Below are 19,100 nucleotides of genomic sequence, written 5' to 3'. Positions count from 1 at the left end.
TATATATATATATATATATATATATATATATATATATATATATATATATATATATATATATAGTGGTTTATCATAGTAATTTAATGAAAATTCCAAACAATCTTTATTAATGAATCTAGTAAATTGTCAATTTACAAAATTCTGTACTGATATAATAATAATAATAAATTCTTTATTAAAGTTATCGGGACCCAGTTTATTTTTTATTTTACCAATTATTATAATTACAGTTATAGTTGGGTTCCTTCGACATGCAGCGCAATACAATGGTTCTTGTAAAAAGATATTATATCCATACTAAAATTAAATAATAAGAGTAAAATAAACAATTTTCATAGCGTTTCCTCTCGTATAAATATCCATAATGTAATACACTCAGTGAATGCAGTATAGAGGAAACCTGAATAGCCGTATTGGATCCGATCGCCAACTTTTTAATTAAGGGAATGGAGGGGAGCCACAACGGTGGCTCTGCACGCTTCCTATCAATGCCACTTACAATTTATACAAATGGATTAGTTCAATGCACGTTTGGTAAACTCATTCGTGACGAAATGCAACTACAGTGAAAGCATATTGATATAAAGGAAAACTTTGCGATTTTGTAATGTTATAAACTTTTATAAATACATATACAGATACTCGTGCTAGACGTCACGTGTTATTTGCTGTACTTAAGGTTGAAACAAATTTACTCCATCATGCACCTTTCAGTGGCAAACAAGCATACGGGCCACCTGATGGTAAGCGGTTACCGTAATCTATGAACGCCTGCAATACCAGCTGTATTACGCGCGCGTTGTCGACCCTAAAGGAACCTCTTTACCCCCTATTGAAGAACCCCATGCTGTAGTCTTTTATTAGATCACTTGTTTTATTAAATAATATTTCGAATAGAGGTACTGATCTCTTTATATGTTCTCTGATGAAATTCACAAGGGCTGGAATGTTTACTATTTGTTATTGCAAAATCTAATGTTGTTTGTTGTAGTTTGTCAAATTGGGATATATCCTGTAAGGACATGCAAAACAAGGAAATAAAATAAGTTAATATAAACACAAATACGCTACGTACAGAATTAATGCAATTCCTTAGACAACCCAATTATAATCACCAAAGTCTAACTGCGGTTGCCAACCTGCCTGTCAAGCGTGGCAACTACTGACAATCTCACCCCCCCCCCCTCTATGAGAAGGCCTGTATTCAGCAGTGGACAGTTAACGGCTGATATGATAGATCTTCACGCTCATTTTCTTATGGGTTAGGTAGAGAAAGGTTCCAAAGAGTCGGATTGCGATCGGAGCTCTATTTGATCAATATAGGTACCTACTACTAACCTGCTTTACCAGACGAAGATTTTTTTATACAAATTGTCTGCTTAGGTACTTCTATCCCATTCGTGTTTCTGCCGTGAAGCACTTGTGTTTGCATAGTTCTGTTGGGATATAATATTGCTTTATTTTTCCTCTATTCAAAAATGTACCGCCTACGTATTTCTCGGTTTACCTAATGGTTGACTGGTAGAGAACACCGTCCCGTGTTAAGTCCGCCAAATGTACATAGAATTTTACTGTGCATTAAAGTTTAAATAAATAAATATAACAGTGAAAGTATAGGATACACATGCGTAATATCTTAATCCACAAGAATGGTAGCGCATGAAAGGTGTCGAGGACGACATAGAATACTTTGTTATGTCCATGGTATTGTTTATGTTTGTCGGTAAGGGTAACCTCTTTCCATCAGGTGAACCGTCAGCTAGTTTGCCATTCTAAGTTACATAAAAAACTAACCTATATAACAGAAGTGTACACTACTATACCTGTAGCGGTACCTACATCCTCTTTCGTATTGTTTTCTTGTTTCCTTAGCTTTTTATTCGAATTTTCTTTCACGTACCAGAACCAACGTAGCTCTTGTCCTTCCTCATTTTTGCACCGACATTTTCTTTCAAATCAATTGACTCTACTTCGCAAGATCGCATTTATTCTATCTACAACCATTCTCTTTCTTATATACCTAACTTTTGCAATACAACATCGTGTAAACATTTAGACTGTGTCATTCATCAATCAAAACGTGTTTTTATATGTATAGTTAAACAAATTCACCTCTTGTGCTCTTTAAAAAGGAGGTTATCACGCGATCGTCACTGATCAACGAGCAAGGAAGTCAGCAATTCACGCTGATGATTGTTAACAACATAACAAGTGAGGCAATGAGTGTCATCGGCTGTGATGATTGCTGCCTGCACTCAATGGAGTGTTACACATTATATGTTTGCACAATGCTAACTTTATGAATATTCTATCGATAATTATAAATTTATACATTGAAATATAGCCTTATATTTTTTTCCATCAGAGAGTGCCACCCTCGCACGAGTAGCGTAATGGCCGTAAATAATTTTCTCGTAAATGTGTTATAAAACACTGTAACATATAAAACAACGTACCCAAATACGTACCTGTAACTAGGTAAAAAATACAACACTTAATTTATCAAATTTAGAAAGATGCGGAACTATATCATATATGTCATAGAGGTTTTGTATTTTTATACTTATATTGTTTTTTATTATTATTATTGAAAGCTAAAATTAATGAAATACTAAATGTATGTTTTAAATTTTATTCATATTATGTTGATTGATTATGACATCATATTGTTTTTTTTTTTTTTAATTAGAAAATGGAATGGTAACCTGTTCAGCAATAACGGTATACATTGGTTAGTTAAACCGCGAGATCGTATTATTAGAAATCTCGTCTCTCCACATGCTAGATTAGGACTAGGCTTATGCTTTAATGGACATCCCTAAACAAATTATTGATTTATTATAAAAATATTTTAAATTTGGAATTCCTAAAAACTGTTTGAATAAGAAAATACGAATAAAAAAAAATTAACAAACCTTTGTTTATTTTATCATGTAATACTGCAACTGGTTAAAACATCCATTAACTTAATTACCATCTTGGTGGGCTGATAAAATAATACTGTTATAAGTAGTTAATTATGTAGAGGGTAGCATGATTGATTACTGGGATCCATTATTATGCCCAAAGGGAACCCAAAATTTCACTTTTCATCAACAGTTTTGAATTGAATAATTATTATAAGACTGGTCCTGGCTGCCGATTCTATAGTAACGTTATTAATTTTCGTTCTGATAACGTTTCAAACTGTGACGTCTTGTTCAAATTAAAGATGTCGCAAATGGGTCGGGCGGGACTCGTGAACCTCGATTTGTATTTTTTTTTTATTTTTTTATCGTATCTTTATTACGTCTCCTAGCAATTATTACATAGTATTAAAGCTCCTATCTATTTATAAATAATGTTCAATCATTTACAAAACCAAATTGTTTTAAGGAAAGGAGACTAAGAAATGAGGGGTATCATGGGCGAAACTGTATACTCTATTATGTTCATGGTGCTACTCATGTCTATGGGCGACGGTTACCACTTTCTGTCAGGTGGGCCGTCAGCTTGTTTGCCATTCTAAGTTGCATAAAAAAACCATGATTGTTAACAAATAAACAATAATGTACTTAATATAGTTTTCAATTACAATAAATAACCGTTTTACTTTGTTTACCAATTATTATTATTCAATTCTGTGTTACACATGGCGCATAATTCTTTTATTGTATACTTGTGTAAAATATATTTCTTGTCATCTGAAATAACTAAATTATAAGTCAACATTGATTTCTATGTTGATGGGAAGAAAGATTCTTGAGTGACAACCCCGTACGGGCAAACTCAGTGTAAAACGACCCCCTACTATATGGAGTGATAACCTCAAATGCATTGCAGAGAGTTAATGGATGCAGGTGACTCAGGATCGTTTCTTGTGGCAGTCTATTAGGGAGACATACGTTGAGCAGTGGACAGATGATGGCTGAGATGATGATGATGATGATGATGGCTCATTTCATAGTTAAGAAAGTATATGACGAACATGTCTAGTAGAATACGGACTTGTAATAAAAATAGAACCTTATCAAATATTCTAGTTACACAATGAAAAAATCTTATTTCTTTTATACTACTACTTTAATATAGGAGTACTTGTGTAATAAATATACTAAAACTTTACAAACATTTAAATTATAATATGAAATTTCGCCCTTGAGCTACTGAGCTCTACGAATTTTACCAAGATTTGCTCGTTTATTCAAAATGGCCATAAATGTCAATAAATTTGTGATCGTTTCATGAATTTGTGAAAAGCTATTGAAAATATGTAAACATAGTAAGTATAAGGAAAAACTCGTATTTCAATGGGATCAACCAATAAAATCCCTTTTGAAGCACTTTGTACATGTCATAGAAGAGTATGCGATCGCTTTTCTGAGCTTCGACGTCATGATAAAACAAAAAAATAATACCCAAATATATTGCATCTATCATCATTTATAATAGAAAGCTTATATAAAAATTATAATATGCTTTTCGACTTTATAGGCAATTTTCTCGTTTTTTTTTTCCTTAATAACCTTAATCAGACTAATAAGAACATTTAAAAATAAAACAAAGGTATACGCTGTTATTCCAAACTTGTTTAATTATACAATATGATCATACCTACTTGTACAACAATTAGTCCGTTGCCCTAAGGTTGTCTTGATAAAATTGCTCCCAGCAATAAGACCGCCTTACTGTACTTATACAACTATATCGCTATGTTTATTAATCGTCTTGCTTATTCCCTATATTGTATAATGCGAATAAAGTATACTCATTCATTCAAAGATTTTATTGTCGATTAGATTCGATTTTGTGACATGTCGTCTTTTATAAATCGAAGTATTATTACAAAGGGCCATAACGCTGTATAATTGCCAATAGTTATACAAATATAAAAAGTTTAAAAGTGATGTGTACAGTGTGTGTGTGTGTGTAACAGCTCGTTACGTCAATGGTTGAACACACACACTTCCAGAAAATGTTCACTTTTCTTTTGGTAGCCGTACTGTTTTAGTAAGTAATTAAAGTCAATCACGAAGTAATTCCCACTTGTAATTGAATAAAACAACAAGATCCAAACTGCTGATTGTCCTGCCCAACGGTTTTGTTCGTAAACGTGTCTCGTACAAGTTAATTTGGACTGTATATTAATGTGTAACTGGTTCTCAACTTCTGCCAGTTTGCCTATCAATTACCACAGCTGTTACATCAGATTCAGTTGATTTATTTCGATTATATACTGAACAATTTAAGATTTCACCAATAATATAATAAGTAATTTAAAATTAATAAGGGACACAATCGATTGCTAAAGGAATTATCAAAATAGATTCAAAACTAACAAAGGTATCACGTGACATACACAAAAAAAAAAAAAAATAGCAGTAAATTAAATAATTCCTTCTTTTAGTAGACGCTTATTAAGTTTCTTTTTTCTTCTTTATAAAAACTACAATCAAATATTTTTGTTTTCATAGCGAAATATTGGATCGTAGCGGCAACTCGCTTTAATTGAATTTATTGAATGCTTATTTGAAATACAGCATAAATAATAATTTTAACATAAATTCTTAATTATAATGTATCATGCAATATGATATTGATGCCATAAAACTTGAAAATTCAATTAAAATTTCCGATAAGTGGTTATAAATAACGTGATATATAGTGAGCTACAGGCGCACGCCGAACTCGTAGCAGTTGCCTACGACGTAGAACCACTGTTCGGTTATTTACTGTTATTTGTACGTACGGTGAAAAATTGATCGTATTTCACAACAGAATTAATTTTATACTGTAGCTTATTTTATATATTAATTTAATTTCAATTACATGTCTATTTTTATTCGTTTCTAACCTTTATTCTGCGACGCGGCGTTCTACCGAAGGGCACTGAGTGCTCACAATAACACAATAAGTTTTATAACTTGTTTATGATCAACTATATCAACTTAACAACTACGAGTAATATGTCCATTCTTATAATTTATTTACTACTAGTTTTATTACACGACTTTTTTCACAATATATTAAAACAAAAAGAAATTTAAAAAACACCCGAAATCTGCTCTTTTACTGTCAAAGCTGTAGCAAAAGTCAGAAGTTAGCATTTAATTAACTGAGTTAGCACACTATTTGTTTATATAAGTAACTACAAGTTATTTATCTTACGAATATATTTTTAATGATACTACGAACCCGTATTTGAGTAAAACAAAAACAGTGACAAAACCAAGATGTTTAAATTACGCCTCGTAGTTGACATCAAAGAGATTAGTGTGATTCACTCCGAGTAATATTAATAAACGGGGTTTTACCCGCGACTTTATTTGCGTGACTTTGATGCATTGTTAGCATATGCCCTCTTCCATCGCAGACACTTGGTGTACTCTTATATATACCAAATTTCAAGACAATTAGTTGAATCGTTAAAGTGCCAAGAGATATTAAACAAATAATAACCAGTGGGAGACTTGACTTGAGAGAAGGAGACTTTGTACAAAAGTCGTTTGATTGAGCACTTCTCTCCCATTCATGTTTCTATCGTGAAGCTGTTATGTTTGCATGGCTGTATTTCGGTTTGAAGGGTGGGATATGGCAGTGAATTTATACGGTACTGAAGAATAACACCTGAGTCCTCAGGAATGGCAACGCGTGGGGAGTATCATGGGCGAAACAATATACTCTGTTATGTCCATGGTACTGCTCATGTCTATAGGCGACGGTTACCACTTTCCATCAGGTAATCTGTCAGCTTGTTTGCCATTCTAAGTTGCATAAAAAAATCACTTACTTTCACATTTATAAATATAGACTAGTTTTTACTGGTGACTTCGTCTGAGTGATCAGAAACAGTCTAAACAGTGTGGTAAATTTCCGGACGATTTATTGAATCATTATGAAACGAAGAAGTACAAACAAACTTCCTTTCATATTTCTAACATTAGTAAGGATTACGAACATAACAAACCTCCATATGTATTGCTAAACAGGCTTTCTTTAATGTACACGAGTATATAATAATAACTTTGTTACTCGCTACTACGAACATATGGATTATATTGTAGTACTATAAGAAAGGTCTTCCACTACACATATCATGTTAGTTAACTATCGGAAATCCAATTTATTTGATTCGATATTCTCGTTAATAGACATATATCTTGTACAATAAATCGTACATTGTATTATATCGAGGATAACTTGTTCAGATTTAATTTAAGAGTTTGTCTCGCGTATTATTCAATTTTGACAAAATTAATACTGAACCAATATAGGAGTGAACATAATTAAAAAGGAATAATGAATATCGGATTAGAGTATGTGACAATATGATGTAGCATACACAAAAAAAAATATAATCGAATTTACATATCTCTTTGAAGTCGATTGAAAACTGTGTAGGGATAATACTTCCATTGATGCTTTTAAACGACAAGTGAAAGATTATCTTTTCTCTGATTATTTCTTCATTTCAAAAATTGACATTATTTATGTATCTATATAATTAGTAATACATGTCCTAGTATTAGGTACATATTTAACATATATGCATAGGATTATATATATATAGGATTATATTATATACATAGTATGGTTAATAATTATATAAGTATATATAACTATAACTATATATATATATATATATATATATATGGTATATATATGATCACCCACAACACCAGCGGCATTGCAGGTGTGCTGCCGGCCTTTTAAAAAGGAATGTACTCTTTTCTTGAAGGTTATGTTGTATATATATATATATATTGATTCCAAAGAATGGTTGTGCGTGGAAGAAAGTGCCTTGAAAAACGCACGGTGGAAGACCGCCACTCGTCCAGATGATTGGGATGAAACTTTAGTTTGTGGCGGGTTGTACGGTGGTGAAAATCAGCAGCAGGTATCAATCCGTACAATTCCTCAGAACACTCCCCATGATAAATTCGGTAGAAGATGCACAGAGATGCAACATCTCTGCGCAGCTTCAGTGGATCAAGTCGGATAAGGCGTACTATATAATTCGAGCCGCCCGACTTTGAATGCGGTCTAACGGAAGGAGTTGGTATGTGGCGCTCCTGCCCACAGGTGAGAACAGTATTCCATATGCGGCCTGACTTGGGCTTTATATAATTTCAGGCGGTGTTCTGGCATGAAATATCGTCTCACCCTATTGAGCACTCCTAACTTCTTGGAAGCTATCTTAGCCTTCTCCTCCAGATGACCGCAAAACTGGACGTCGCAAGATATATCAACGCCCAGAATTCCTAGACTCGACTTTTTATCAAGGGAAGTGCCCTGAAAGTGAGGAGATATCTTTTTTGCGGTATTGTGTCTTTTTGGGGTTAAATACAAGATTTTGTTCATATATGGATATATATATATATATATATATATATATATGATAAAATTACTTTCTTAATTATACAGTACTATCATACCTACTTGTACAACAATTAGTCCATTACCTTAAGGTTGTCTTGAAAAGATTGCTCTCGGCAATAACACCGCCTTACTGTACTTATACAATTGTATCGCTGTGTTTGTAAATTGCCTTGCTTATTTTCTATATTGTATAATGCAAATAAAGTATACTGGAGTATACTTGAATGAAGTATAAATGAATGAATGATCATTCATTTATACTTTTACACTTATTTTGTTATTGAATTAAAAAAGGCAAATAATCAACTTTATACATCTCGACATTTTTTGTGTATAAATGTTACGTGATATTTTCGCCAATTGTACACAAATTTAGATTATTCTTTTATTGTTATTCGCTGTTGAACCCTATATAATTCTTGTTTTATACTCATAATAATTTTGTCACGTTGGTAGTAATCCTCATCACTTCATATCACAGGACGTCATACGTACTTAATTTTATTACTCTTTTATATTAATATTTTAATGCTTTTAGTAAACTGTGTGTGCTGCCTTAATAGGGCGCATTAGAAATGATATGTAATAGATGATGATGATGATAATGATGATGATGATAATGAAGATGACATTAGACGTTACTGCCCACTGCTGAATATAGGCCTCCCCCATAAGTGGGGTTTTGCCACATTTGGCAGGCAGGTAGGCAAGTTCAGTTACGCTTTGGTGATGTTTTAAGAAGGCTGCTGCTGCCCATTTCTCAGCTATTAAGTTCCCTTAGTCGCCTCGTACGACACCCATTCTATGTCAGTACCACAGGGCAATGTAATGTATATAATTAAATAGGAAAACAATAACAATTGTATATCTAAATCCTATATGTGTACATCTACATGCTATGAACAACCTTACAATCCAATTGTAAGTATACCTCCATCATCCAAACAAACAATGCAGTCCTAAACATCGGCCGACGCCTAATCTCGAGAACTCAAGACCTGTGCAAGATTAAAATTTTAATGTAGAAATGAGAAGCCCCTCGGAAGCTTACTTGCTTCAACTCTTATAACGAAGGGCGACGCCCCGTTTTATTTGTGGATTATTCAAATTTCAATCCAGCTACTTTTGATTTTCGCCGAGTTTAATATATAATTTTAATATAGCCCCTTTTAATAGGATTCGAATTGGTAATATCTACGTGGTGGCTCTAAGATAAAATAATATTAGTTCACAACTTTTTAACAAACTGGTTGTGTACTTGTTTGCCACCATTGTAATAGTTACACCTGAGTCCTCAGGAATGACAACGCATGGGGGGTATCATCATTCATGGGCGAAACAGTATACTCTGTTATGTCCATGGTACTGCTCATGTCTATAGGCGACGGTTACCACTTCCCATCAGGTGGGCCGTCAGCTTGTTTGCCATTCTAAGTTGTATAAAAAAAAATACAATTTTTAAAAATCTCTTACTTTCCATAGTGAAACACCATATAAGAACGCTTTCAAAACATGCATGTTGCTGAACCAGAAGAATCATTTGATGAAAGTAGATATCAAAGGAAATAGATAATAAAACATACATCAGATTTTAACTGCGTCCATCAGGAAAACATATTTGTAAACCGCATCTAATTTGACATAGTAGTTTTTACGTGATACCGGAACAAGCATATTTATTTATATACTATTGTACACGCTAATAATACATACCTTTGTCATATATATATAATATACAAAGGTAAGCAAACGCGAACTTAACTCTAAAAGAGTTCTCTATTACCAAACCTAAATATATAGATACAGAAACCAACAATAATTTTAACAATTCTTACAAAATAGTTGAATAGTCAATAGTCGAAGATCGAGATTGAGAAAATTTTTCCTAAATATCGCCTATGTACAAACATAGTTACAATTTTGAATATAGAATGATACAATTATATATTTCGATATGATTTTAGCTTAACTAGTATAAACAAAATAACATAGTAATTGCCAGTAATTTTGTCTGCATATTTATTGTTCGTGCGAATATGTCATTGTGCTGACAATTACATGTTATCGGTCATATCGCACCAGTATGCCATTATAGTAAAAGTAAAACAAGTTAACTACGTTTGTACTGGTATACAAAATACTAATGGTTAATGTCCATCTACGAGGTTAAACGACGTAAAGTGCGGTCATCCATCAGTACACTCAGGGCTCAACTAATGATGATCATTAAACTCTTAGATTAGACAATATTTGGTTATTATTATATTTTGACCTCATACAATATCTGTGCTACCAGCAATAAAAAGAGATCTGACATGTCGTTCAGGCATGGTTTACTTTATGGATTTTGGAATGGTAAACAACTTGACGATCTATCTAATGAGAAGTGGTAAACGTTGTCTACAGACATGAACAGTAAGGTACTGTTAAATAACTGGTAAGGTAAGGACAGTTTATATTAAACTTTCACGTTGTTTACATATATTTCACATATTTTAAATAGCCACGCGTCTATAGGTAATTATATAGGTTGCTCCACATTGTGGAGACGTCAATTTAAAGTAGTTACAAAATAATTTCCAAATCTATGTACGAAAATAAAAATCATTCATTCGTTCATTCAATCAATTGCAGTGTTTGTATAAGCATCGCTTTAGAATGGCTGCACATATTTGATTAATTCTTATTTTTTTTTGTGTACAAACACAAAAATGTTTGGAAAAAAGGAAAAATTTGTTACAATTGTGAATTCGAGCGACAACTATTGTTAAATAAACATTATACTTTTAAACGTTATATTTTATATTTTATTATTGTATGGGTACATAGATAGATAATTTATTTACATTACTTACAGCACACAAATTACAATAAAAAAAAACATACACATAATACACAGTAAAAGAGATAAAAGAATGAAAATAAAAGAGTGCATATAATCGAATTATGCACGCAAATTGCGCACTCCGAAGTTAATTGATGCTATCGATGTATCGGGAAAATATGGAAATATAAGTAATTCGATGATATTACTGACTTGCTGACTACCCGTAAATTTAATTGTATTTTGTCATTTGCTAAAAGTCGTATCTGCTTATTGTGCCACCGGTCCCCGAAACTTATTTTTTTATTTATATTTCTAGAACTTATGATTTCATACCTGATTGTTAATGTCCAACTTGTTATAACCGATCACACGGAACTGAATTTATGCCAGCGACAGATTTCCCAGAGTTTGATAAAATTCAACAAATTCAATTGCGAACATTTATTGCGTCATCCATTAAACTTTTCTTTCCTAAAGTTTTCTTACACATAATGTTGTCTTCACCAAATGCTCTTGGGGGATTTAACAAGGCGTACCTTGACCTTTGTACACGTATCAATCTAGAACTTTGGATCCATCTATTTATTTTAACACATCATTACTTTTTCTTTTAAACCTATCTACGTACACCTACTCAACATATTTAGAGTACGTACATACTGCTACGTATGAGTAGGTACACACATATATATGCACATAAAAAAGTACAATAACAAGTATATAGGAAGTATACAGTATATTACACGTAACATGTATGAGTATATGTATATTACTTTATTTTTTATTTACATCACATTTATGCAAAAATGCACTAGGTAAATAACTGTAATGTTTTTCTGGTAATGGGTGAGAATGGAATGGTAACCTCGCCTATGCTATCGGTATACGCTGGCGAGGCACCAATGAGACATGATAGGTGAGAGTGAAAACAAGTCACTTAACCCATAGTGAAGAATTCTATAAGAATTAACCACGATTATTTACACCGTACCGAGGGAACCGCGTGGAAATCAACCTGATAGAGTACATTGCTAGCAATGGGGTTGTTAGACCCTATTACTAACAATCCCTTTTCCCCTCATTGTAATGCCAGCTCTAGGATTAAACTATTGATTTTTAGTTACATACTACCCTTATTTTAAGCATAATTAATTTTTTCAATTGTATTATCGCGAATGTTAAAAAAAAGCATCCAAATTATTACACGAGACACGTTCTCATTATAGACAAAGAAACCATAAAACTTACAATATATTTAATATGTGCATATTTGGATGGAATTTAATATAATAGAGTATATAAGGTGTGTATGTAACATTACTAATTTGTAGTTCCTCGAAATTCATCACACATAATATGTACGTATTACATTGCTGAGTTGCAATTCTATATTACAAACTCAAACTCAAATGTATAACGCACTTGGAACTTCAGTTTGTCTACTGTATCTCATGGCAAATGTTAAGTACGTAAACTGCAGCCTAGCAGTCTTATGAAGTTATAATAAGTACCTACATTATGTATAATTTTACTCCGAGAGAAAGGAAGAGTACAAAGTTATATGCATGAATAAAGATTATAAGCTTTGATGTTTCAAACTATAAACAATAGCAACCACTTACCATCAGACCCACCTTCTGCTTCTTTGTCACCTTTATGATAAAAATATTTAAAAAAAAAATATGAAAGCCAGCTGGCGCGTAGTACTTCAGCAATTTATCTGTATGACCCCAAAGCAGGCATCGTAGGATCAAGTTGTTTGTAGCCAGAAATGAATAATGGCTTTTGGAAATTGCGTTCGCTAATAACTTCTTACAGAGTTTTCAGTTTTGATCTACGCTCGCAAATAAGGATGGACGAGCTCAGATGTGGAACGACTTCGTGATAAAGTTCAACGCAATTTCAACAGTCATTTTGTTTTGATTTAGTGAGTTGATTAATCATTGTCCCTTTTCTGTCGAAGTACGAAACGATATTTATGTTAATGCTCAATTTATGAAAAACAAATTTACAATTCTTACGTAATATTGCTTACTAGAGTATAGTATTTAATTGTTCTTTTATTAATACCATTTATTATGCAGAGCAAAATACTTCATAAAAGATGTTTATTAAATATTAATACGACAAAGGCAGGAACAGCTCTATGAAATTCTATATATTTAATAGGCAGTAATATTATGCAACGAATTATTAAGTTCTAGTTACCTCTGCCTCCCTGTACCAAACATAAGAGCTTATAAACTTCGCTTATTAATATTTATAGAACCCCGAGTTAAATGTTACTTGGAAGGTATTCGTAGTTAATTTGGCGGGAACCAAGCCGCATTACTCAGGTAATTAATTCGTTAATCACGTTAGAAATCCGGTCGGCAAACAATGTGAGTTGATCTGACGAAATCCCAGCGAGCGCTCCACCTACACCCACTCGGTAATGAAAAAATACTGGCCATATGCAAGTCACTCTTCATATTAGTTGCGCAATAAGTATTCCTTGTTAGTTGCATGAAGGTAGGTAAATTTATATAAGTTCATTTACAGGTCGGCACTGTAAACTAAGTCAAATATATTGAGGCAGTTTTCATGGTTATTTCTTTGCCTTGTACGAGTATTCTTCTAAATGAGAGTAATACTGTCTTTGTCTACTTTTTAATAGGTGGTCATGGAATGGTAGTGCCGCTTGCGCTATCGGTATAAGCTGCCATTGGTGCCCCACCAGTGAGAGATGACAGGTGATGATGAAAGCAAGTCTGTTTGCCCATCGTGATAAATTTAAAAATTAACCACGATAGTTTCCAGAGGAGACCGCGTGGAGATCGACTTAATGGCAATATTGCTAGCAATAGAACTTTCAGATCCCTAACTAACAACATTTTGCTGCTGTATTTGTCTATTTGTAATTATAATGTAAGAATAGAACTTATCACCATTCCTTTATTCCCTGGATGTCGTAAATGGCGACAAAGGGAATACGTACACTAGTGCAAAAAAAAAAAAGAAATAAAAATCTAATCCATGTCGACTGGCTATTAGGTTTATATCTTAGACTACGTTTAGGTATAAGGAGTAACAATATTCTCTTCTCAGTAGTTAGTACAAAGTTAGCTTAGTTTGTTATAATAATGTTAAATATTTCTTTCCTTTCCATTAATGACACTCTCCCATAAAGACAGGATATTCACCTACAGTTTCCATGCAGGCCTAGGGATTTAGCGTGAGGTTGAAATTGGAGTTTTCCTTCTCCTGCAGAGCGTGTATTGTTTTGTCGTCTTACTACCACATACGAAATTCTGAAAAAGAAAGTTGTTGTGATACATTAGATTCTACGTCTTTTATATATATTTCTATCTGTTCTCCTTTAACCAAAGGTCTGTAAGAATTTGTACCTTTATGTGTATATTTCAATCTGTATTTATGTTACTATATTTCACTTGAATTATTCACATGTCATTGTATATTTTTATTTATGGTGCAATAAAGAGTTAAATAATAATATATAAAAAAATGCAGAGTGACTAACTGACTGATCAAAATTTTGCAGATGGATTTGTTATATAGCGTAGATGAAAAATAAAAAATAAATTTTGGAAATTCAACCCTTAAGGTAAAGTAGGGGCTTAAAATTTGTATAACATTTTCTCAGTATCATAATTAATCACGTGAAATTTTCGATTTAGGCTAATGGTTCAAAACAAAATCCGCGAGAAATTGAACACCACACGCGAGCGAAGTCACTGACAAAATCTAGTTAAAATATAATTACATTTAACAGTTCCATCTGTCAATACGAGACTGATCATTAAATGTACCTGCTCATAAACAAAGTTACCTTACGTAGTGAATTCAAGTCGTTCGACTGAATGGAATCGGGGAACTAACCTAAGTTTTCCTATAACGAAGTTGGATCAGCAAACAGGAGTCACATTCGGCTATCTGTCTACGTAACATCATTATACACCGCTCGTTAGTGTCGCGTTTGACGTGCAATCTTGGAGAATTGTGAACGTTATAGAGTTACAAACTTGTGTATTATTGGAACATTTCAAATTACTTGATTATATAGTCTTGACTTCTAGTTACGAGTATACTAATCTTACTTCTTACTAATATAATAAAAATTGGGGGGAAAGGTATTGTTAGTAATGGAGACTGAGAATCCCATTACTAGCAATATACCCAACCAGGGCGACCTGCTCGCGGATCCCTCTGGAAACTATCATGATTAATTCCTAATGAATTCATCATGATGTGCTAACTGGCCTGTTTTCATTCTCATCTATCACCCTTCACTGGTGCTCCGCCAGCGTATCCCGTTAGCGCAGGCGGTGTTACCATACAATTTTCACGCATCAAATAAAAAAATAATAATAAAATTGTAATCAGACGATGTCTATACATAGGAGATGTTTAAGAAAAACTCATACGAGGAGTCTTAATACTTTAGATTTTTTTTGTCTGTTTGTCTATCTGTATGTTTGTTTTGGCATTACGTAAAATTTCTGCATCCAATTGTATACGGTATTCACAGTTGTATTTCTAAAGTGATTGCCGTGTGGTTCCAGCATAGAATAGGCCATCATGCTTGGGTACCTCTGTCCCATTCGTGTTTCAACCGTAAAGCAGTTGTGTTTGCATGGCTGTGTTTCGGTTTGAAGGGTGGGATATGGCGTGAATTTACTGGGTACGGAGGAATAACACCTGAGTCCTCAGGAATGCAACGCATGGGGGGTATCATGGGTGAAACAGTATACTCTGTTATGTCCATGGTACTGCTCATGTCTATAGGCGACGGAATTACTATAATAGAAAAGATTCATTGATTAAGGATAATACTTGTCTGCCACAACATTGATTAAAGATCTGTCAAAAAACAAAAAAAAAAAATAAAAACGTACCATAAATTAAGAATTGTGTACGTATGCAGACAAAAGATGAGAGTTATAAAGATTTCAATTCAAAAACAAAATCTCTAAATTTCCCTCTTCTATATAGTATCGTATTACGAGTAGTAATCATCATCACCATATCAGACTTTAACTATCCACTGCTGAATATAAACCTCCCCTTGGGGGGTTTTGCTAGTAGTTGCCACGCTTGGCAGGTGGATGGGTAAGCGCAGTCAGGCTTTAGAGATGTTTTAAAAGGAAGGATGCTGCCCATCCCTTAGTCGGCTCTGACGACACCCACGGGATAGAAAGAGGTGGCCTATTCTATGCTGGGACACAGCCTAACTAGTAATACATGTATAATAATGCGAAAGTTTGTAAAGGCTTCTGAATATTTGTTACTCAATTACTCTTAAACGGTTGAATGTATTTGCATGAAATTTGGTAGGTTATTTTGGTACTGGTAGTTTATATTCTTCTTAACATACACTATATTTTATATATTTATGTATTTGGATGTAGCCGTGTAAGAAACAGCTAGTGTAAAATATAACTAAACTACCATGCTGTCCAAAGTATGTGCTACCAAAAAGGAAGTATTAAAATGCGGTTCGGCGACGTAATGGCTAATAAATCAGAGGTGTAACGCTAATATATAGCCACCACGTGACTTTTAATGTATTTAGTTAGGCAACTTCGCTTGAAGGATCTACATTATGCTCAAGTGCTCACGCCGGTTATTTTTAGCGAATCTCACCAGCCGTGCACCCATTTATTAGCAATTTGTAAAGCTTCATATACCTACCTACATATTTTCGTAGTTCTAAATATAAATGGTGCAGATAAAATAATGTTTTATTAAATCACTCCTAAGGTTGATTATTTGATTAATATTAGTTCAAAATATTTAGTTAAAATTGAGAGATTTAAATAAGTAATAATTGACCTTTATTAATTAAACCTCAACTCATAAAATTAATTAACTTAATTCATAATTAATCATCTAATTTTCTACATATGCGCGGTCTTTCTCTCGGAATACCTTTTACTGTTTAAGGAATTCCCTAAATATATTACCTAATCAAATGGTAAAAAATAACTTTATCTACGCTGTGTAGCGGTTATACCTTTCAAATTAATTAAATTTTACCTATGACTATTTCTCTAAGATATATTAATATATATTTTCCGCTTTCTTTTAAGGGATTTCAAGTTGGTGCTGAGACCAGACCCGAGTTCGGTGTTTGCGGATGGCGTCCAATTCCACTCATCCGCTGGCCAGGTGGACTACAACACAGGGCAAGTCTATTCGGGCAAGCTGGAAGGTAAACATCTTAATACCCAATTACTCAATTCATCTAGACATCCACTAACTTTCTTGACACAAAGATCTATTCATATTAATACATAATATTGGCTTTCGTATTCATATATCAATTAGTTTTTTCGTTTATTTTTTAGCAAGTACCATATTGGTTTTTTTTAGCAAGTACGACCTTATCTTTGGATTTTTCAACTGCTGTGATTTCAACTTCTGATCCCCCAAAAAATACGAGTTGGCCAGAAAGCCCATGTCTCCAAAATATAAAAGGAATCTTTTATAAAATACTGTTTAGAGACATCAACTTTTCTGAAGGCTCGCAACCAACATATGAATTCTTTAAGTATTAGAATATATTATACTTTTCTAGATATCCTTATTAAACCCCTCTTCTTATATATTTTGTAATACTCAAGTAGGTTACATACAAATGTATAATAAAATAATAAACTTCAACATAATCGCTTTACGGCTCAAACGTCGATTATGCAACTCGGCCATTCAGCTAAAGTCATGGTGTAATGTCATAATTTACTTAATTGTTAGTTTCTAATTTTCTTTTCACATATCTGCATGCGATGACACCATGACACACATTCTCATTAACAGCTATACATTCTAGAAGTTAAGATAAAAGGCAAACAAATCTTCAACAACCGTAAGCTCATAGCCAGAAACAGCTTAGTTGCTTTGAATGATAGATAACTTTATCTTTTTATTAGTATAAAAACCTATTAATATTTCATGTGTTTGAATTGGATATACAAGTACATCGTATTACTAACTACCACAGTAGAAGTTATAACTTCATATACAATATTACTATGGAGAAGCCTATGCTAGATGCATTTTCTGAACTATGGTTGAATCAGAAATGAGCATATTCGCAAAAGAACCAAAATGACCTTAAAGCTGATGTAGCAGTGGGTTAGCCACATAGCTCAAAGAACCTATAACTGTTCGATGAAAAAGGTTCAAGTTAATATTAATAAAGTCCTTTAGAAATTGTATGAACAAAACTGCCTATGGAATAAGAACTGAAACAGTCTTATATCTGGGCACAGACCAGTATCTGGAAAATAGTTAGTTCAAACTGGAATTTTACATAATCTAAAGGTACTTTGTTAACTGTTCAACCGTCCTCGAATAGGCATGATTTATTTGACGTTTATTTGAGCAGAGTAATTTGTTTTAGTAATCCGTACTCAGTTGGTATTAATCATTAAGAATATTATAACAGCGGGATGGTCCCATAAGTAACGCGTTATCACTCCTAATAAGTAATATCCATTGGATATATCTGTTGAAGATAATCATATCCAATCGATAAAATAGCTTGATCGATTAATATAATTCCATTTAAACTAGATGATACTAATTTGAAATATAAATGTATATTTACTTTTTTTAATTTTCCCCGTCATGACCTACGAAACTAATATAACAAATATACACGAAAAATGTAAGTTCTTGAGGGTCTGACGAAAAACGTATCCGAATCGTTTCAAAGGTAAAGTGAAGTGTCAGCTTTGTAACGAGGAACTGTCGCGAAGCGAGTCACGTGCGGTGCGGCTCGTTTATGCCAATTCATGCCGCTTCCTTCGTGTATGACGTGAACACTGTCCAAATGTTACATTCGGCTTCTCTATATAACCATCCTCTTCCTATTTTCTGCCGCCCTGACATTATTTTCAAGCCACTTCCCGAC

General features: G+C 33.3%; 1 protein-coding gene across 1 annotated transcript in view; it reads left to right on the top strand.

Moving 5' to 3' along the window:
* LOC113515382 (uncharacterized) overlaps positions 1 to 19,100 on the top strand; it is a 194,692-nt gene that overhangs the window by 150,018 nt on the left and 25,574 nt on the right. The window contains exon 3 of the mRNA XM_026899567.3: positions 17,275 to 17,396. Coding sequence (XP_026755368.2) covers positions 17,275 to 17,396 — 122 coding nt within the window. The remainder of the gene's footprint in view (positions 1 to 17,274; positions 17,397 to 19,100) is intronic.

This window comes from Galleria mellonella, unplaced genomic scaffold, assembly GCF_026898425.1.
Source record: "Galleria mellonella isolate WM207_F2 unplaced genomic scaffold, CSIRO_AGI_GalMel_v1 utg173, whole genome shotgun sequence".
Taxonomy (NCBI): domain Eukaryota; kingdom Metazoa; phylum Arthropoda; class Insecta; order Lepidoptera; family Pyralidae; genus Galleria; species Galleria mellonella.
The sequence above is the reverse complement of the archived record's forward strand: the minus strand, read 5'-3'. Positions and strand labels throughout refer to the sequence as shown.